Source organism: Nelusetta ayraudi, unplaced genomic scaffold, assembly GCF_046127955.1.
Source record: "Nelusetta ayraudi isolate G7.1 ecotype Tasmania unplaced genomic scaffold, CSIRO-AGI_Nayr_v1 ptg000019l, whole genome shotgun sequence".
In the NCBI taxonomy this organism is placed as follows: domain Eukaryota; kingdom Metazoa; phylum Chordata; class Actinopteri; order Tetraodontiformes; family Monacanthidae; genus Nelusetta; species Nelusetta ayraudi.
Genome location: NW_027466069.1, coordinates 9,229,890 through 9,247,202, shown reverse-complemented (window position 1 = coordinate 9,247,202; position 17,313 = coordinate 9,229,890). Strand labels below are relative to the sequence as shown.

Genomic DNA, 17,313 nt, shown 5'->3' with positions numbered 1-17,313 from the left:
AGACTCCTCCAGGAGTTGGGATATTGTTTGAGGCTGTCAGATGAATCAGAAGCCCTCCGGTTAAAAGGATTACGGTAATCTTATTACAGTAGTAACACAATCATTTCATATCGGTACTGCGTCGGGGACGGCAGCAAGTCGCACACCAAAAGACACACACGCACAATTACACACAGACTGTGGCACTTCTGAAATCTGAACCAGTTTGAGGAATTCACCGAATTTGTACACATTTGTTTCATTTGGATTGACTGGTAATCGCCCGCGTATAGAATATTAGTCATAATCCATGTGCAATTAGGCGATTACCGCCTTGAAACCCGCTGCTGCCTCTCCTGCTGGCTCAGTAGTAATGTAATGGCATTAAGAAAATCCTCTGAGCTGCAACGGGTTATTTTGGGACTCAGCTGTACCGTGCAGACAATGCAAAGGCACCGACACACAGAGTCACACAGAAACAGAGACGTGGGATGTGATGGAATGGGACGGAGGAGAAACGTCTCTTCTGCTAATGTTTTCCAAGCAGCGTTGCATGATTGCCCGCATGTTTAGTTTAGAGTAGAGCTGCAAGCCTCAGCAGCAGCATGTCCGAACTGGCAGGTTGGGAATTAGATAGTGGCTATCAGCAGTGTTGGCGAGTAATGTATTACTAAGTAATCCACTACTGTAATTAAACTACTTTTTTGTAATGGAGTAATAATGTAAAGGGATTACTGTGGCAAAACTGGTCATTGTATCGTAATTACTTTATCAAGTAACGATTCCATTACTTTTGTGAAATATTTTGCAAGCTAAAAATGTCTGAAATTTAGAAAAACAATATTTGTTATTTAATCTTCCGTCATCATCTTAGATTGCCTTTTTAAGGAGTAATCAGTAATCAGTAGTTGGATTACTTTCATAGAGTAATCCCAGCGACACTGGCCATCAGACAGGTTGGGGGGACATGTTGGCAGAGAGTAAGCGAGCAACTGAGGAAACAGTTTCAACTTGAACTCAGGGTGTCCTGCTCGCCTTCACGAGCCCTGGTTGGAGGGCATGATGGAGGAGAGGCAGGTATAAGGTTTCACACGCAGCTTTGCTCCCAGCAGCTCCATTGTCCGCAGTTGCTGCACCACTCACTCTGCCACCACCAGAGGGGTGCCTCGACAGTCACTCCTGTCCTGACACACCTCCCGGCCCAGACACACAATATGCTGTGGGAAAACTCATTTACGATATTCAGTTCTGGGATGCGGGGGGGAAACCCACAGGTACAAGTTTCGGTACGTGTCGCCATGATGTCAACGCCGGTGTCGTCACATTTCTGCCGGGCATTTGTCGGAACAGGTCGTCCTTGAGTTGGGATGGCAGAGCCACGGTGAGCAACCTGACGGTGCGTGCCGGCGGCGGCGGCGGCGGCGGACTGGAGGGTTGCGTAACACGAGCGTGCCCGGCGGTAGGTTGCAGCCGCTCGTCGGTTTATCCGCTTGTGAGGGGGAGGAGGGGGAGGAGGAGGAGGAGGAGGAGGGAAAACTGAGAGGGAGGGGAGCGATGAGGAGAGAGATGGAGTGGTCGGTAGGAGGGAGGGAGGGAGGGAGGTTCGTCTTGTGAACGGGCTCCAGAGGCTGCAGAGCGCCACCTCGCCGCGCCTCATGACGGTTGAGGAAAGGTTTTCTCTTCCTCTTCCTCTTCCTCTTCTTCTTCTTCTTCTTGTGAGTCGCGGACCGTCCTTCGCTTCACGAAGCTGACGCGACATGACCTAGTCCTCTGACGTCGCTGCTGCAGCGGACGCTACTAGGAGGCACGCAGGTATGTCATATCATATGGATAGTAGGTTGGAGGGACGGACGGACGGACGGACGGGGGGGGGGGGGGATTCACGGCTATACGGCGCTTTTCTTTGCGGGGCGGCCACGCTTTGCGCAGTGACCCAACGTGACGTCGCCCTCACCTGTGCGTCACACGCGACACCGGTGGCGACGTTGAACCAACCCGAGGGAGTTCGTTGTAGCGCGACGATATTTATTTATTTATTAATGTTATCTTTCGCTCTTGATATTTATGAGTCTCATTTTTTTTTTAATTTATTTTTTATTTTTATTTTGCTTTGTGTTGTCAAGGGTAACGGCGGCTCGTGTTCCCATCTTGTGGAATCTTGCGCAGGACTCATTTTGTTTCGCTTCGTCATAGGCTTTGGCTGCTCGCTCGTGACCAGCGTTTAATAACGTCCGCAGGTGAGGTTGCGTCCGTATTTAATATTTTAGTTATGGGGGGGGGGGGGGGGGGGGTTGGAATAGTGCATTATAATTGTAATGTTGTAGTGAAACTCTGTTGCTGCCCATAGCAGTGTGTCAGTTAAGCCTCCAGTTCCTGCTACCTTTCACTTTGTAATGATGTGAAGGTTCCAATATTGGGGCATAGAACTTTGAATACGGTTTCGCGTTCCCCCTGCGAATGTATCTGTTTAATTTGTTTATTATTATGTTGAATGAAAAAAATGTAGCGTCATTGCCACAAGAGAGTAATTACCATCTGGAAGCAGCAACAAGTAGTGATGCTAGTTACCATCAAGACAGGTAGGGCCCATCCTATACAAAGATCACTTTAAAAATTCACCTCGACTCAGAGTCTCTGGCTTGTCACCAAACTACTTGCTTGACTGTTTAGGGTTTCTATTGCCCGAGCACATAGTTCTGGAAATATGCCCTTTGTGATGTCACAAGCTTTGTAAACAGATTTTGTTTTGTGGAGTTCTATGCAGTTAAATGATCATTCAGAGCTACTTTACTGTAGTTTAGAATGAAAAGTCGCTATCTGAAAATTGTTACAACGTGGTAGGTACCTCTTCTTTCATGATAAGCTTTGTTGTCACCTGGCTTCAGCACATGACGCCTTAGAAGCGAGCCAGAGCGGGTCACGGGCATGTTGTTTTGGCTTTAATTAGCAGACTTGTGCTGCCACTTGCTATCTCTTTATTTATTTATTCAACTGATTGGACTGTGGAAACATACCTCTTTTTTTTTTTTTTCTTTAGGATTAACACAGTATTCTGCATTCCTCACAGCTCGCAGGTGTGCAAGGTCTTGCGCTTGTGCACGTGTTTAGGCCTATTTGCAAGGATTAATTAGTCTCAACATGTAGCAACAACAGCCGCAGTCTGGATTCACCTGTTCCGCATTAGGATTTGAACTGGTCCCGTGAGGCTGGACAGTCGAAACAGGGGGTGTTGACAACATGCACAGGCGGATCTGATCCAAAGTGCTACTGGATTTAACACAGATCCTCGCCAGGCAATAGAAACAACAGGCCCTGATCCACTGACTCATTACAGTGGATCCCCATGTATTTGTAAGGCAGCTCAGGGGAGATTTTCTGCCTGTGTTGATGTTGTGTAATAAAACCAGGACGTAACTCGCTGATGGTCCATATAGTGGTGTTTCAGGTGTAACAAATGGCCTACTCTAGGGTTTGAGATCACTTTAAAGAGAACAGTTTACTCAAATGTGAAGCCACACACTTTTTAACCAGGCAGCGCAGCTTAAAAAATACCATCCAGTTAACAGTCATAACAAACTCTCTGGTGCAGGCTGTACTGAACCGCCTGAACAGTGGAAAATAAAGCATAAATCAGGACATAGCACCATAGCTCAATCCACTCAGAGGTCCTGAGGGCTTTTTACGGTGATGGAGCTTCATGGGTGTCCCCAGCGCTGTCCACTAAATGTCTTATTGCAGTTGGACTTTATTCTCTAAATGACATTAACACAAAGTGCTCACAAAACTGGTGATTGCTTTACCACGCAGCACCTAGTGTGTGGCTTTTTAATTGCCCTCCGGCGCAACACTGTGACACTCGCGGTTTAAAGTGGCACTTTGGTGAAAACCAAGTCGCAGGGCAACGCTTCACGACTCTTACTTGCGATGCCTGTAATGTGTTTTCACTGTGCGCTTTTTGTGGCTTCGCACGGTTTAGCAGCTGTCTCGTTCGCTCACCGCGCTGTCTCTCAGGGTGCGTTTGTGGGAAACGTCTGGGCGCTAATTTGAAATTTTAAAACACGTCTCGATTCATCGCTGACACCCGCCTCTCACCGTGCACTCTCTCACAACTGATGGCTATCACATGCCAACGTGCAAAGCCCCCCCCCCCCCCCCCTCCGTCTGCAGAGCAGCGGGCCGTTCCTGTCATGCTGTGTACTGTGTGTGGCGGAGTCACAGGGCACTTGGAGCGCCTCGCCCCTCCACGCTGACCTTCAGCCTTTGATCTGCGGCCCACATGAAGGCGTGACATCGCTCAAAGATTTTGTGGGGCTCAGCACTTTCGAGCCGGACGTCGTTTTCGACGTCTTAAAAAGCGCGGACGGCGGCTTCTTGGGTCTCTTCTCTTCGTGTAGCGGGAACTCGCCATGTGGCCGGTTGCTTCACTCCAGTTTTACACTCCCCTTCGGCAGTGGGCCACTGCCAGGGAGGCATCTTTAACAGGCGTTGGTCTGTCTTGGAAGTTTTTAGTCGAAGGATCATGTTTAAAGTCGGGCGACCTCGCCTGCAGAAGTTTCTCACAGAGCCCCTGTGTGTAATCTGTATGGATATAAATCACTTTCCCCTCTGGTTATTAGGTTTCTTTTTCTCTACGGCAGCTATGAGTGAAATAAGGAAGAGTGCATGATGGGATCTTTATTTGCTCCATGCGTTCTTCTAAGGTGTGGAATTTTTCAACGGTCAAACCAGCACCCCCACCCCCCCACGCCCCACTACACGCATACCAAGTTAACCACACATGCTCCCTCTCCCATTTCCCCCTTTCTGTTTCTCTCTCTGTCCCACATACACACAAATTGACATTCATACACTGCTTCACACTCTCACAACTCGCCTTACATAGCGTGGCACAAGCAAGTTATACATTGGCCAGTAGCGCTGCACCGTTGGGTCCGAGGAACCGGCGTTGCAGTGCAGAGGGCCCTCTGCAGATTTATTCTGTTGTCTCTCGCGCTCTTTATCTTACAGGCCATCCCTGGCTTGTCTTTGCCTTTTGTCTGTTCATTCCTGCTGTCACTGCAGATTTTCTACCTCTCCTCTCTCCTCGCGATCAGATCGCCAGCATCAATTCACACTGTTTTTCTTTTGGAAGGAGTTATCTTTCTCTGTTTTGCTCTGTCCCAATCATGCGTTTCCTCGCCCTCCATTAACGAGCTCCTCTTCCCAGCCTTGTCGGGCGTGAGCGAGCACGGCCGTTAAATTCTGCTCATTAGAGATCCACCTTGACGTTGGGCAAGAGTCAGCTCAGGACAGGGCACTCTGTCAAAGTCACGGACGCGTAATCTCATGCACTCACACACATCACAGGCATGCGGCCACACTTTTTTCATACGTTGATAGGGGCTGGAGCCCGGCCATTTTTAGCCACACTGGCTAAAAGTATGATGTCCGTGACTGAAATATCGCAGCAATGTATATATATATATATGTATCTTTTTGGATGAGTTGCATATTTGGTGATTTTTCTGTTTTAATCAACTGTAGTACAGAACTGGAATCAGTTTGATTTTTTTGAGCACAAGTAAGAATTTAATAACATTACCATCAAATTTAGCTTTATTAGTACGTGATTCTAATTGTTGCAGTGATATGTGTAACTGCGTAATTACAGCGTAGTAATATTCCCTGTGAGCCTGTCAATACCATGAAGCGCAACTCATTGTTATCTATAGCTGCAGCCATATACTAACAATTTAATGAGTCTGCTAATGTAATTCAATGAGTCAAGTATCAGAATTTTTGTCTCCCATTCAAACTCTTTTTTTTTTCTTTTTTTTTTTTTTTTACAAATGCAGATTTCAAATAGTAATATCAGTGCAGGATAATTTAACAAATGAATGTTACCTTAACACAGGAAACATTTTTTAAATGTATTCAGCTGTGCGACAAAGTCACTATGTGCACTCTTCCAACAAAAGAACAATGTTAACAGCTGTTTTCATAAACAAAAGATTTGCCTTTTTAAAACCTGAGACTTTGTAATGTTTGCCTGGGGGACGTTCTGGTTGACATTAAAAAGGCTTGTGCCTTGTCATTGTTTGGATAAGTGTACCACAGACAAATCATTGCTGAAAAAAAAAAATCATCAAAAAAAGATTCATGCTTTTTGAAAACAAACTCTTGCGTGATGGTTGAAATATTCAGCCAAATGAATGTACATTGTTCTCTGCCACATTATTTGGAGGAGGAACATTCCAAGAAACAACTGTTTATTTTACCAGGCTTAAAACTTCAAGAGTGACCTGGCTGAGAAGACAGCATAAATCAATGTACAGTGTACAGAGAACAGTTGGCACATACTAAACTGGAGAGCCCACTAGCTGGTAGACATGCTCTGAAAACCTTGATACAATAAACATTTGGCAGTTTACAGGACTCAGATGTTACAAAAACATTTGGGGGAAAAATTGGAGCAGTTACCGTGACCGAGTGAACTAAGCTGTTTTGTTTTGTTCTTAAAGAAATTATCTGAATTTCCCAAGAGTCACCAAGTCTGATGTGAAATTTAAAACACATTTTCATTAGTCAGAAGCCAATGTACTTGCATTTTAATATGAAACCTCTTGGCAGAAGACAACTTGGGAAGATAAGTAGGCAGGGGGCTGTTTTTCCATTTGAAGAGATCATTCCTTGGATTCATAAACATTAAATACCAGATTGAGCAAGAGCATTAATCCATGACTGTACACACTGATGCAGCTGCTGTTGCACTGAGTCATCTGACTGCCTAACATATCTATAATGTCGCAAGGAGTTTATAGTAATTGTGATATTGTGGCCTGCTGCTGCTGCATTGGATATTAACTGTGGGCATTTCCTGCTCTGGATAAAGGAAGCATTGTGTGAATCATAGTGACGACATTTACACAGCATGCTGCACCCAACTCCAAAATGAAATGCAGAGGGACATGTCCCTCCGCCCCGAGGGGCCAGAGCATGATAAAAATACTCTGAGTGAGCACGCACCCATCTGCCTCCTCCCTATAGACAGGGCAGAGGACATTCTGTCTAATTTGCGAGTGTCTTCACTGAGCAGATAGAAACGAATGAAGGATTGAGAGCATGCAGCACTGCCAAGACCAATCCAGCTGTTTATACAGGTCTGCATAGTCTCTATAGAGAGTAGGTGGAAAATAAAGTAACAAATGTTGCTCTGTTCCGGGGAGTAGTAGTATTGGTAGTAGAAGTAACAGTGTATTTCAGTCTGCTTAGTGGAGCCGTGATTCAGCCTAAACCTACTCCATTTGTGCTAGCGCAATGGAAACATTTTGTCAAGCGGCCTAAATAAAGTCAAGAAAAATATCGTCAATGCTGTTTGTGAGAGAGAGAGAGACTGTGGCCGTGCTGAGATGAGATCAGTGCCTTAAACTTTTAAAACAAACAAAATGTATTCATTTAGTGAAAGTTCCCTCAACATTATGTTGAATGCCTTACGATGCTCGTTAATCTCCAGCGCCCTCTTTTGTAACACAAACATGTCCTCTAGATTACTTTGGATCGCGAGCGTGGTATGGTTGCTGAAACTGCAATTTGTCAATAGCCAGGTTGTTTAACTCTGGCTGCCAAGGAACGCGCACCTGCCACTTAACCTCTGAGGAAACTTGGCACAAGCTTTCTGGGAATGGCCGTGTCTTCACTTGGAGCCCCAACAAACATGCTAAAACATGGTTTCCTCATGACCTACCTGTCATTCTTCTTAACCAGCTACCCCAAACATCCCATTCATCTATGGCCTACACCAATCACTATAGGTCTATCCAGTCTGCTTCACCTGCCATTATACCCTCACATGTCAACCCCATTATTTCCCCCTACTGCCTTCTAATAATAATCATAATAATAACAATAGTATATTTTATTAATCGTCACCATTCAGCCATTCAAGATTGCAGTACAATGAGTAACAACATTGAAACATACACTCAAAACTACAAAAAGACAGAGAGGACAGAAGAACAGGTTAAAATGCAACTGACTCATGGAGAGAGAGAGCAGTCCTAAACAGAGATGGGCTTTGAGTGTGGATTTGAAGAGTGGAAGTGAGGTGATTTTTCAGGTAGTGAATTCCAGAGCCGTAGGTGGAAGTATGCAGACCGGGCCAGGTTATTGATGTGGGATTGTAAAGATAAAGCTCTGTCGAGGACGACTCTTGACCCGCAGGGAGGGGAAACAGAGCAATTGTCAGTGGTAAGAGAGAAGCTGTCAGTTTTGGAACGTGTTGACTTGAACTTTAGTTTCACCGTCTAATTTAAGGACATTTGACAAAAACCAGGATTTGATTTTTACCGTGCATTCGACGAGGGAGGAGAGTGGGAGGTTGGAAGAGGGTTGATTGGTGAGGTAGAGCTGGGTGTCCTCTGCATAGCAGTTGAAATTTATGCCATATTTGGGAAAAAATATTGCTAAGGGTAAGGAGGTAAATGATGAAGAGGAGGCGCCCTGGGACAGAGCCCTGGGGCATACCTGAAGTAACAGTGGAAGTTTGGGATTGGAAAGATTTACACTGATCCTCATGAGCCTCTCCACTTCCATCTATCTTATCGTAGCTACATAGCCTTCCCGCAGGTGTGCTCCCACTCCTTATCTCTGCGTACATAAATCCACCTTATCTCTCTCTCCTCGAGTCTCTCTTTTCAACCTTTACTTAGCAAATAGCCGCTAAACTGTGGCGGACGTGCGGAACCTGGAAGAAAAGACGCAGATTAACGCAGAGATTTGGATTGGCAAGCGGCCGACCCGACCGAGAGCTGAGGAGGTGGCCGAGACAGGAAGAAAAACAAACATGGAGGCTACCGTGGGTGGAGAGCGAGATATTCCATTTTTACTACTCCACTCATTGACGGCTTTTTTCCCCTCCTCAGCCGCTCATGTGTAACATTGAGCAGGAAAATAAGGATCTCAAGGGCGAGCTGTGATTCCACATGTTGTGCGCTGCTAGCGCCACATGCCTGTTTGCACTGTGATTTCCTGCCGAGGGACCGGTTCCTTGCACTTTCGCACATACTTAATTTTTTTTTCCTTCACCCGGCCAGTCGCACACCTCTCATGCACATGTGCTCATGAGATCCACATGCCAGCTGCACTGTGTTTTTGAAGGTCTCTTAATGTCGCAGCCAGGAGTGAACATTAGGTGAGTCACCAGACGCAGAATCAATTCTTCCATAGGCGCCGCTTTCTATTTCTGGGTTTTTTTTTCCTCCCAGTGTTTCACATTATCTTGTCCACTTTCCAAACTTACCGACTGCTGTGAGTCATAGGGGGAGGCTGCATTAGTCGGGAAAGGTTGAAGAAAAGGAGGCTTTTCATCACGTAGTGCACATTGAGGACACGGCAGCTGCCTAGATGACTTGTAGGATTGTGCAATACTCAAGTGCCCCGGGGGCTTCTTTGTGTCGGGGGGGATCTCTGAGTTTCACCACCCACAGCTCCCGGCGTCCGTGCGTGACTCAAACACGGCGAGCAGAAAAGAGTCGAGTCTCGCTGTGTGAGGCTGAAAAGAAAAAGTCCAATCATTGCAGTGAGAGGGGGAATCTGCCACCGAATTAAACCGTCCGTGACTCCTTTTTATTTTTATTTTTACGGCCTGATCATTTTAGGAGTGCAATTGTGATGTAATTTACAAGCTGGACTTTTTCCTTTGTGTGCGCCAGCTTGAGTTTTATGCCATGTATCCTGAAACCATACACCTCACCACACCCTGTGCGTTTGCCGACTTTATGCTGCTAAAGCCTTGCGGGAGTGTCACTGACCTTCCCTCCCAGTCAGCATAAGCATGGCTACGGCACACATGCCTGCCACGGTGCTCTCCTTTAATGTACGCTATGCGATGGATGAACTAGCGGTGGATCACAGATACAACTAATAGACAAGTGAATGGCGACGGACTGTGCCGTGGCTTTTGTTGTGTTTCTTGCATTGCTGTGTAAAAGACAAACCTTTTTCCTCTCTCGACAGTTGAAAGGATGATGTGACCCGTGCAGCCTGACGGACCAGTGACTCACAGGCACAACCATGGCTGCCATGTGTCTTTTATCCCTGGGCTTCCTCCTCCTCCTCTCCTTCCCCCATCCTTCAGCAACCCAGACCATCACTGACTCCTCCTCCTCCCCCCATCTGGATCTGCCAACCAAGCAAACTGGGATGATATGGCCGTCTTTGCCCCCCAGAGGGCGAAGCGACGTGCCGATCCGGGCGACCGTCAGGGGTCGACTGACGTCTGCAAATTCAGTGCATCAATGGCATGAGGGTCCGGCTCCGACCGCGCATTCCGCTCCTTCGTTTAAAACTGTCGCTCCGAGGCAGAACAGCAGCAGCGCCGTCACCGGGACCCAACCAACTTCACCCAGGGCCAGGACTGACACAGCTAGCTTAGCACTTAGCAAGGCTTTCGGAAAGGCCCTCGCCACTGCCAAAAGCTCAACTCCGTCTCCGCCCACCTTTCCTCCATCCACCGCCGCCGTCTCCGCAGGCGACGAGCCCGTTACGACAGGCAATGCGGCGGAGGAACCAGTCAAACAGGGTGACGACGATGAGGATTTGCAGCCGGTGGGATCGGGTGACTATCTAACTGTGACCCTCGTGGAGGAGGATGACTCACCTGCCCCACTGTCGACCCTCGGCGAAATGGCGCAGTATCAGCCCCCGGTGCAGACGGTGACTTCCAAAGTGACGGATGTCAAAACGAAAACGACACCTCAGATCTCTGTTGTGTCCACAGGTAAAAATGACACGGGCTTTGTTATCACCGCTTTATGACTGTAAGTTAACTTCACATCCAATCCTGAATGTCTTTTTTATTTAATTTTTTTTTCAGGTGAACCGACAGCAAACGCTCCCTCGGCTGGCAGAGATACTCCGAAGCAGGACTTGGCTCCTGCCACATCGGCTCCATTAATTTCTAGCACCACTACTCGCCTGCAACCAGCAGGACTGCCAGTCACTGCCCGAAGCAGCACCACAGCAACAACAGCAACAACAGCAACGACGACGACCACAACAACAACAACAACAACAACAACAACAACAACACAGCGAGAAACCACGACGACTACTGCTGCAACACAAAAGGCTTTGAGAACAGCCTTAGTCTCGACAAATCAGCCCCCAGAACCCACTGTGCCCAGAAGAGCAAGCACCGCATCACGGCCGTCACCGACAGGTATGAAAAAGGAACGTTTAGTCTGGCTAGTTTTGATAATGTCTTTCGTTCTTTGATAACCTTAAATGGAATGGTTTTTCCAGCTGGACTGGCTGAATCTCAAAATCACTTCAAAGGAGGGAAAACTCAGTCAAAGGTTTCCATGGAAAGTGGGCCGTCAATTGTGTGGGTTAGAGCAGGAGGTGAGGCGGAGGAGCAGAAACGTCCCCGCGTTGAATTGCAGCCAGGGAAAGACAAGAGAGGAGGACAAGATGAAAGCGGACCTGAAAAAGAGCCCGTTGGGAGTAGCGATGAGGAAGCAGATTGGGGGCTGCTGGGAGTGTGGTGGACGAAAAGGTACAGGCCGGCAAAAAAAAAAAAAAAAAAAAATGCAGGCAGTGGGAACCGTAATGAAAACCAGCTGCACGGAGAAAGAGACGAGGGAAGGGGATGGAAAAGTAAATGGAAAAGGAAACGCCTGACACACAGGGCAGTCGCTTAGATACCATAACATCTTAATGACTTTTAAATACAAACGATCCCGCTCGGTGAGCACTGTGCAAGCCAAGTATGTCCTCGGTACCTGTTAGTTCCGCGTGCACAACAGTGCATCTCTTGGACTGTGCGTCTGACGGAATAGAGAAAAAAAAGTGTGTTCTGCGCGTGTGTGGGTGGAAGCCTCCGCACGTGTGTGTGTGTGTGTGTGTGTGTGTCCTTAAAAGAAAAAAAAAAAATCCAGGGCATGGGTAGGTCTAAGTGTATCCAGCTGTGAAATGTGATCGGCACATCTGGAATGTGCCTGGATCTTGCCCCCTTTCAAGGAAGAAAAGGAGTCCGAAGAGAGGAAGTAAAACATACCTTTATATAAATAAATAAGCGTGTCCCTGATCTGTTTGCTTAACTCGCCTATATGAGTCTGAAAGTGAAATGTGTGCGTGCGTGCGTGCCGTGCGCGCGTTATGAGGGAGCGAGTCAGGAAGGGAAACACATGTTGGAATGAGCTGTAGCTCAGCGCGGGGCTTCACGGGTGTCTTCTCCAGGTTGCACAGGATGCACTTAGAGTCAGCTCAGAGTTGAGGGGTTTCTGCCGCCGCCTGGAGAAGTGATAAATGGACCCGCGCTTGTCGAGTCGTTTGGTGTTTCCAGGGTGTTGCTGGCAAACGAAAGGTGCGCCCTCCCGAACAAACACAATTATGCTTGCATGGCGGGGAGGGAGGAAGGAGGCGGAAGCGTGAATCGTCGAGGTGCCGCCAAAGCCGCTTCTGCGTCGTGTTAAACTGCCTGCTCGCATGATTGGCATTGTCACGTTCCGGGATGCGTTGTGACACTGTTTTGCGTTACGCAATGTAGCTGTTCATCTTAATTACATAATCTGATCTCGTTAGACACGCGGAGGCCTCCTCAGTCCCAGTGCATGTTTGTACTGCGCGGTACATTTCCTTTGTGTTCTAATCTGGATTATCTGGCGGCACATTGTCGTGTCCGTGCACTGCAGGTTACTGATGCTGTAGTTGTTTATTCCGGGAAAGCGTTTCTTTCTGCGTTTAATCCTGCATTTTAAGGCTGCAGCGGATGAGCAAAGCCACATTAAAAAAAAAAAATAAATAAAGGAAAAGAACTATTAGATGAAGACAGTTTGATTGAGAGTATACAAATTGAACAGTCAGTGCAGGAGTGATTCAGTTGTTACAATCATCTTGAAGGATCCACTCATTTATCTGATGCCTTTGATGGGGATCTCCCCCCCTCTAGTGGTTGTAAAAGGATATTTCATCTATTTTCATTACTGATTCTTAAAACCGCTGACATTTGGAATTGGAATTGGAATGAGCCTTTACTTACACGTACCGGAATAGAAGTGAATTTGTGCAATCCCCGTCCATACATATACAGCGCAGATACAATACGGCAGGGGAGAAGACGGCGCTGTCTTTTATATCGTGGAGCCGACGATGATTATTTTCCTCTTTGTTATTTCAGAGACCTCACCCACCGATGTCACTGGTGCTCCATCTGCGCCCACAAGGTCCACACATCAGGCAGGCGTCGGTCAAAGAAACCAGTCGGTCCTTTTGGGCCACCCTCGCCGAGCTCCCCAGGCCACCCCCGACCCCGACCCCGCCCCTTCCCTCAGCACCGGCGCCGCCTCCAACGCCACACTCCTGTACTGGGGCGACCTGAGCAGGACGCTGGCCGTCGCTTGGGAGCTGCACGTCTACGGCTCGGCGGGCCTCTTCCTCCTCCTGTTCGCGGGCGCCGCCCTCGGCCTCGTCCTGTCCCCCGGCGCCAGCTGCCCCCACCGCGGGGCTCTGGCGCTGGCCAATGCCCTGCTGTTCCTGGCGGCGGGCCTGCGAGCCGCCCTCTTCCTGATCGACCCGTACGGCACGCGGAGGGTCGTCCCCCGCAGCGCCGTCACGGCCGTCTACAACCTGCCCCTGCACCTGCTGGTGTGGTCGCAGGCCTCGCTGGCGCTCCTGGCGCTCAGGGTGGCGGGCGCGAGCCTTTTGCCGCCGACCTTGGAGCACCCCCCCCTGCTGGCCGTGTTGGCCATCTTGCAGTGCACCCTGCTCCTGGCGGCCGACCTGCTCTCCCCGGCGCTGTCCCCCGTGGTGCCCGCCACCCTGCAGGTGCTCTCCCTCTGCTGGGGTTTGGCCCTCTGCCTGGTGTTTGTCTGCTACGTCTTTCCGCGCATACGCCTCAGCCGGCCGCCGATTCCTCAGCCCGCCGCCGCCGCCGCCGAGGAGGCCGGGAGGAAGACTTGGAGGGGGAGCAGGCAGATCGGGGTGATCTTGGCGAGGGTGCTGGCCGTGTGCGCAGTTCTGGGGGCGCTGTGCTGCGGCCTCCACGTTCACGCCACCCTGTGGCTGTACGGGCTGCTCGGAGACTGGACGCGGTTCAACTGGGCGTGGTGGCTGGTGCACTTCTGGGCCCGACTGCTGGAGCTGGCCTGGGGTTTCTCCCTACTGCTCCTCGGCTCCTGGGCGTTTTGGAGGCCACAGTGCTGGCGAGGGAACGAGGGCGGCGGCGGCGCAGACGGCAGAGGGTCGGTAGACCAGCCGTCCCCCGGCCAGTCTGTGGGCTCCGCTCAGAGACACACCTGCTGGTCCAAGATCGTCCAGAGCCTTAGGGGAAAGCCGTACAGAAAGCCGGATAGTAATGGGATGGGAGGAGGTGGAGGAGGAGGAGGAAGCGGAGGCCACGGGGAGGTGCCCAACAACTGTTCCAGCCAGGAACGTTCCGGCGCTGACGTCAACAAGAGTCTGATAAGGAACCACCACCACGAGCAAGTCCCGGTCCAGCCGCGCTGCGTCGTAGACAGCAGCCAGGCCCGGAACTCCCGGAGCCATTCCGCCGAGCGCTGCCTGTCCGACGGCTCCACGGGATCCCTGCTGAGGCTGCAGGCGCTGGGCCGACCCCCGCAGCGCTCGGCCAGCGGCAGCCTGGACCAGGACAGGGACACGTGCCTGTCTTTCTACGAGTTTGACCTGCGGCCCCCGTCCCCCATCGACCTGACCCGCAGCATCGACGAGGCTCTGCACAGGGAGCACCTGCTCGGGGCCGGGAGCTTGTTCCACCCTCTGGACCTGACCTCGCAGTCCCCCTCCCCAGGCTCAGGGATCAGCCCGGGGCCGTGGCTGCGCAGGAACAGCGACCCCCAGCTGCTGTCCGAGAGCAGCGACGCGCCCACGGAGTCCTCCATGCCACTAGGCGGCAGCGTTCTCAGCAGCGTGCCCAGCAGGCAGGTGACCGCTCCGCCCACGCCCTCCCACCAGGGGCACAGGTGGGCCGGGGACATGGTGGGAAGCGTCCCCTCGTCGGTGTCCTGCCCCGTGTCGCTCCACCCATCCCGAACGTCGACGGGGAACCTGGGCGACGACGGAGTGGACGACACCCGGCCGTTCATCACCCCGGACTCAGAGAGGGTGCGAGGGAGGGCCGGGAGACCGGCGGGATCACAGAGTTACCTCCGTGTCAACAGACACGATGACTCCGCCAGCGTAAGCAGTGAAATTATCGATCTGTGAGCAGCCAGACCTCGATGCAACAGGAGGACAAAGCGGCCGTGCGTCAGTAACAGCATTTAATGAACCCCTGCGTCAAGACAGAGAGATTATTAGGAAAACTTAGTGACTACACCAAAAAAAAAAAAAAAAAATAGATATATTTTTTAAGAAAAGAGGGAAACATTTGAAAGAACACTGGGGTGATAACCTTAAAGGATGTCATCTAGTTGCCTTTTACCTTGTGAAGACATTTGTCTAACAGATATGACGTATACTTTACTCTGCGAGTAAAACTAGCACAAAGCGTTGCACATCCTGAAGTCTCTTTATACTCAAGGCTGCGTTCACACCAAATCTGCCGCTGCAATGCAAAAACAGCAGCTTTTCCTGTCTCCGTTTCAGTGAGACCCCCAGCGGTCCCGCTGTGACGGGCAGCAGTGGAGACAGCAGTGACTTGCAGTGCAGCTCTGCAGTTGCAGCCAGCAGAGGTTGAGTCTGATTTGGTGTAAATACAGCCTTAAATATACTTATTGTCTCCTTTTTGATTCTCATGGCAAACACACACACACACCCACACTGCTTTTCGACACTGGTACAAGACGAGTTCTAATAATTGCAGGCATTTGCTTATGATAGAGTCTGATGATTAGATGCTTCTCTGAGAAAATATTCCCGTATGAGTTATTTTGATTTCTCACTTCTTTTATTGAGTTGACATGCTGTTTTCCGTATACGATTTTTATTTGATTTGATGTTTTTGTAATATAAGGTGTGCCATACAAACCCAACTTGTTTCTGTGCTATTTTTGTTTGTTCTATCGGGATAACTTCCTGCAGTTGCTCAACAATATCTGAGTGACTCAGCGAAGTACAGCTACTTCTTTATGCTGCTGTGTTGTTTCTGCGCCCACCTTATATCAATGTGAAACTGGTTAATAAAGAGACAGCAGTAAACGGCCAAGTGGCATGCAGATGCATGCGTTCATGTGAAACTGTCGCTGGAGCTTTTAGGTAAAGCTGAAATTGTTGCATTTCAAAATAAAATTCAACCTATCACTTGCGGTTTAATGCGTTTTAAATCTAAAATTTATGAAGTACAGAGCTTTTGCAAACAACGTGTTGAAGTAAAGCCTCGACTGCATTTTTAACAGAATTTCACTAAGTATTAGAAAAATAACCATGGCACTATGGGTTGCATTGCATCAATTGAGTCCATTTTTAGCGCAAAGCTGGATAGCTTGCAGGCCTGCACACCACACGGTCGGCTTGGCATGAACCTCAGACCTCCCCTATACCTGGCCTAACAAAAAAAAAAAGGGCACGTAACTGTAAGCCTGAGCACTAGACTGAAATATTTTACTACTCAAGATGGAAATATATTTCGAATATATATGATGTATAAGCAACAATGTAAATATAATATTTTTGATGTTCATGAAATGATGTGTTTGAAACATAGCTGTTACTGTGAAAGACAATCTAGAAGGGTTTGTGCTAATGTGGACGAGTTACACTTGTAATGACAGTTTGCGGAATGAAGAATAATAAAAAACAGTCATGGCAAAGGACATAAAGAGCAGAAGACAAACAAAGAAACAAGACACTTCACTTGGGTTTCTGTTTTCAACATCTAGTGATACAAATGATATTGATATATATATATATATATATATATATATATATATATATATATATATATATATATATATATATATATATATATATATATATATATGTGTGTTATTTTTCTGGGTGGATAAACATCTTTTTCAATAAGATTTACTGTGTCTCTGTTCCTGATGAGAACCAGCCCACACAGTCACCTTTTGGAGTGCTCCCAGTGCTGTGAGCAGCTTGACCTGCTTAGTATTTACAGTGCAATGGCCTTGTGTTGTCTTTGACATTCCAATATAAATGTTTGTTTTAATCACATCAGTTCTTCCACTTCTTACCAAGGTGTTGACCCGAGCTTATGTAGTGTGATCCCCTCCACAACGCAATATGCCGAGCAGTATGTGCCAGAGAAAATAAAAGTCAATGTGCCCTCTTCAGTTGACGGTCACTTCGCAAAATACGGTGTTAGACCAAATAATGATTAACAATTTTGTTCTTGTAATTCTTCATGTCTGGAGTCGAATAAAAAGACACAAAATA

The 17,313-nt window shown here is 48.5% G+C and overlaps 1 protein-coding gene across 3 annotated transcripts; it reads left to right on the top strand.

Moving 5' to 3' along the window:
* Nucleotides 1–1,207: 1,207 nt before the first annotated feature.
* On the top strand, nt 1,208–17,313 carry LOC142888584 (uncharacterized). Of its 3 annotated transcripts, none has more exons than XM_076027032.1 (4): nt 1,208–1,438; nt 9,973–10,735; nt 10,832–11,176; nt 13,136–17,313. In XM_076027032.1, the coding sequence occupies exons 2-4, from the start codon at nt 10,030–10,032 to the stop codon at nt 15,178–15,180; spliced, it is 3,096 nt and encodes a 1,031-aa protein (XP_075883147.1). In that variant the 5' UTR covers nt 1,208–1,438; nt 9,973–10,029; the 3' UTR covers nt 15,181–17,313. The 3 variants fall into 3 exon arrangements, with proteins under 3 accessions (XP_075883147.1, XP_075883145.1, XP_075883146.1); XM_076027030.1 differs by lacking the exon at nt 1,208–1,438 and adding an exon at nt 1,547–1,791; XM_076027031.1 differs by lacking the exon at nt 1,208–1,438 and adding an exon at nt 1,976–2,216.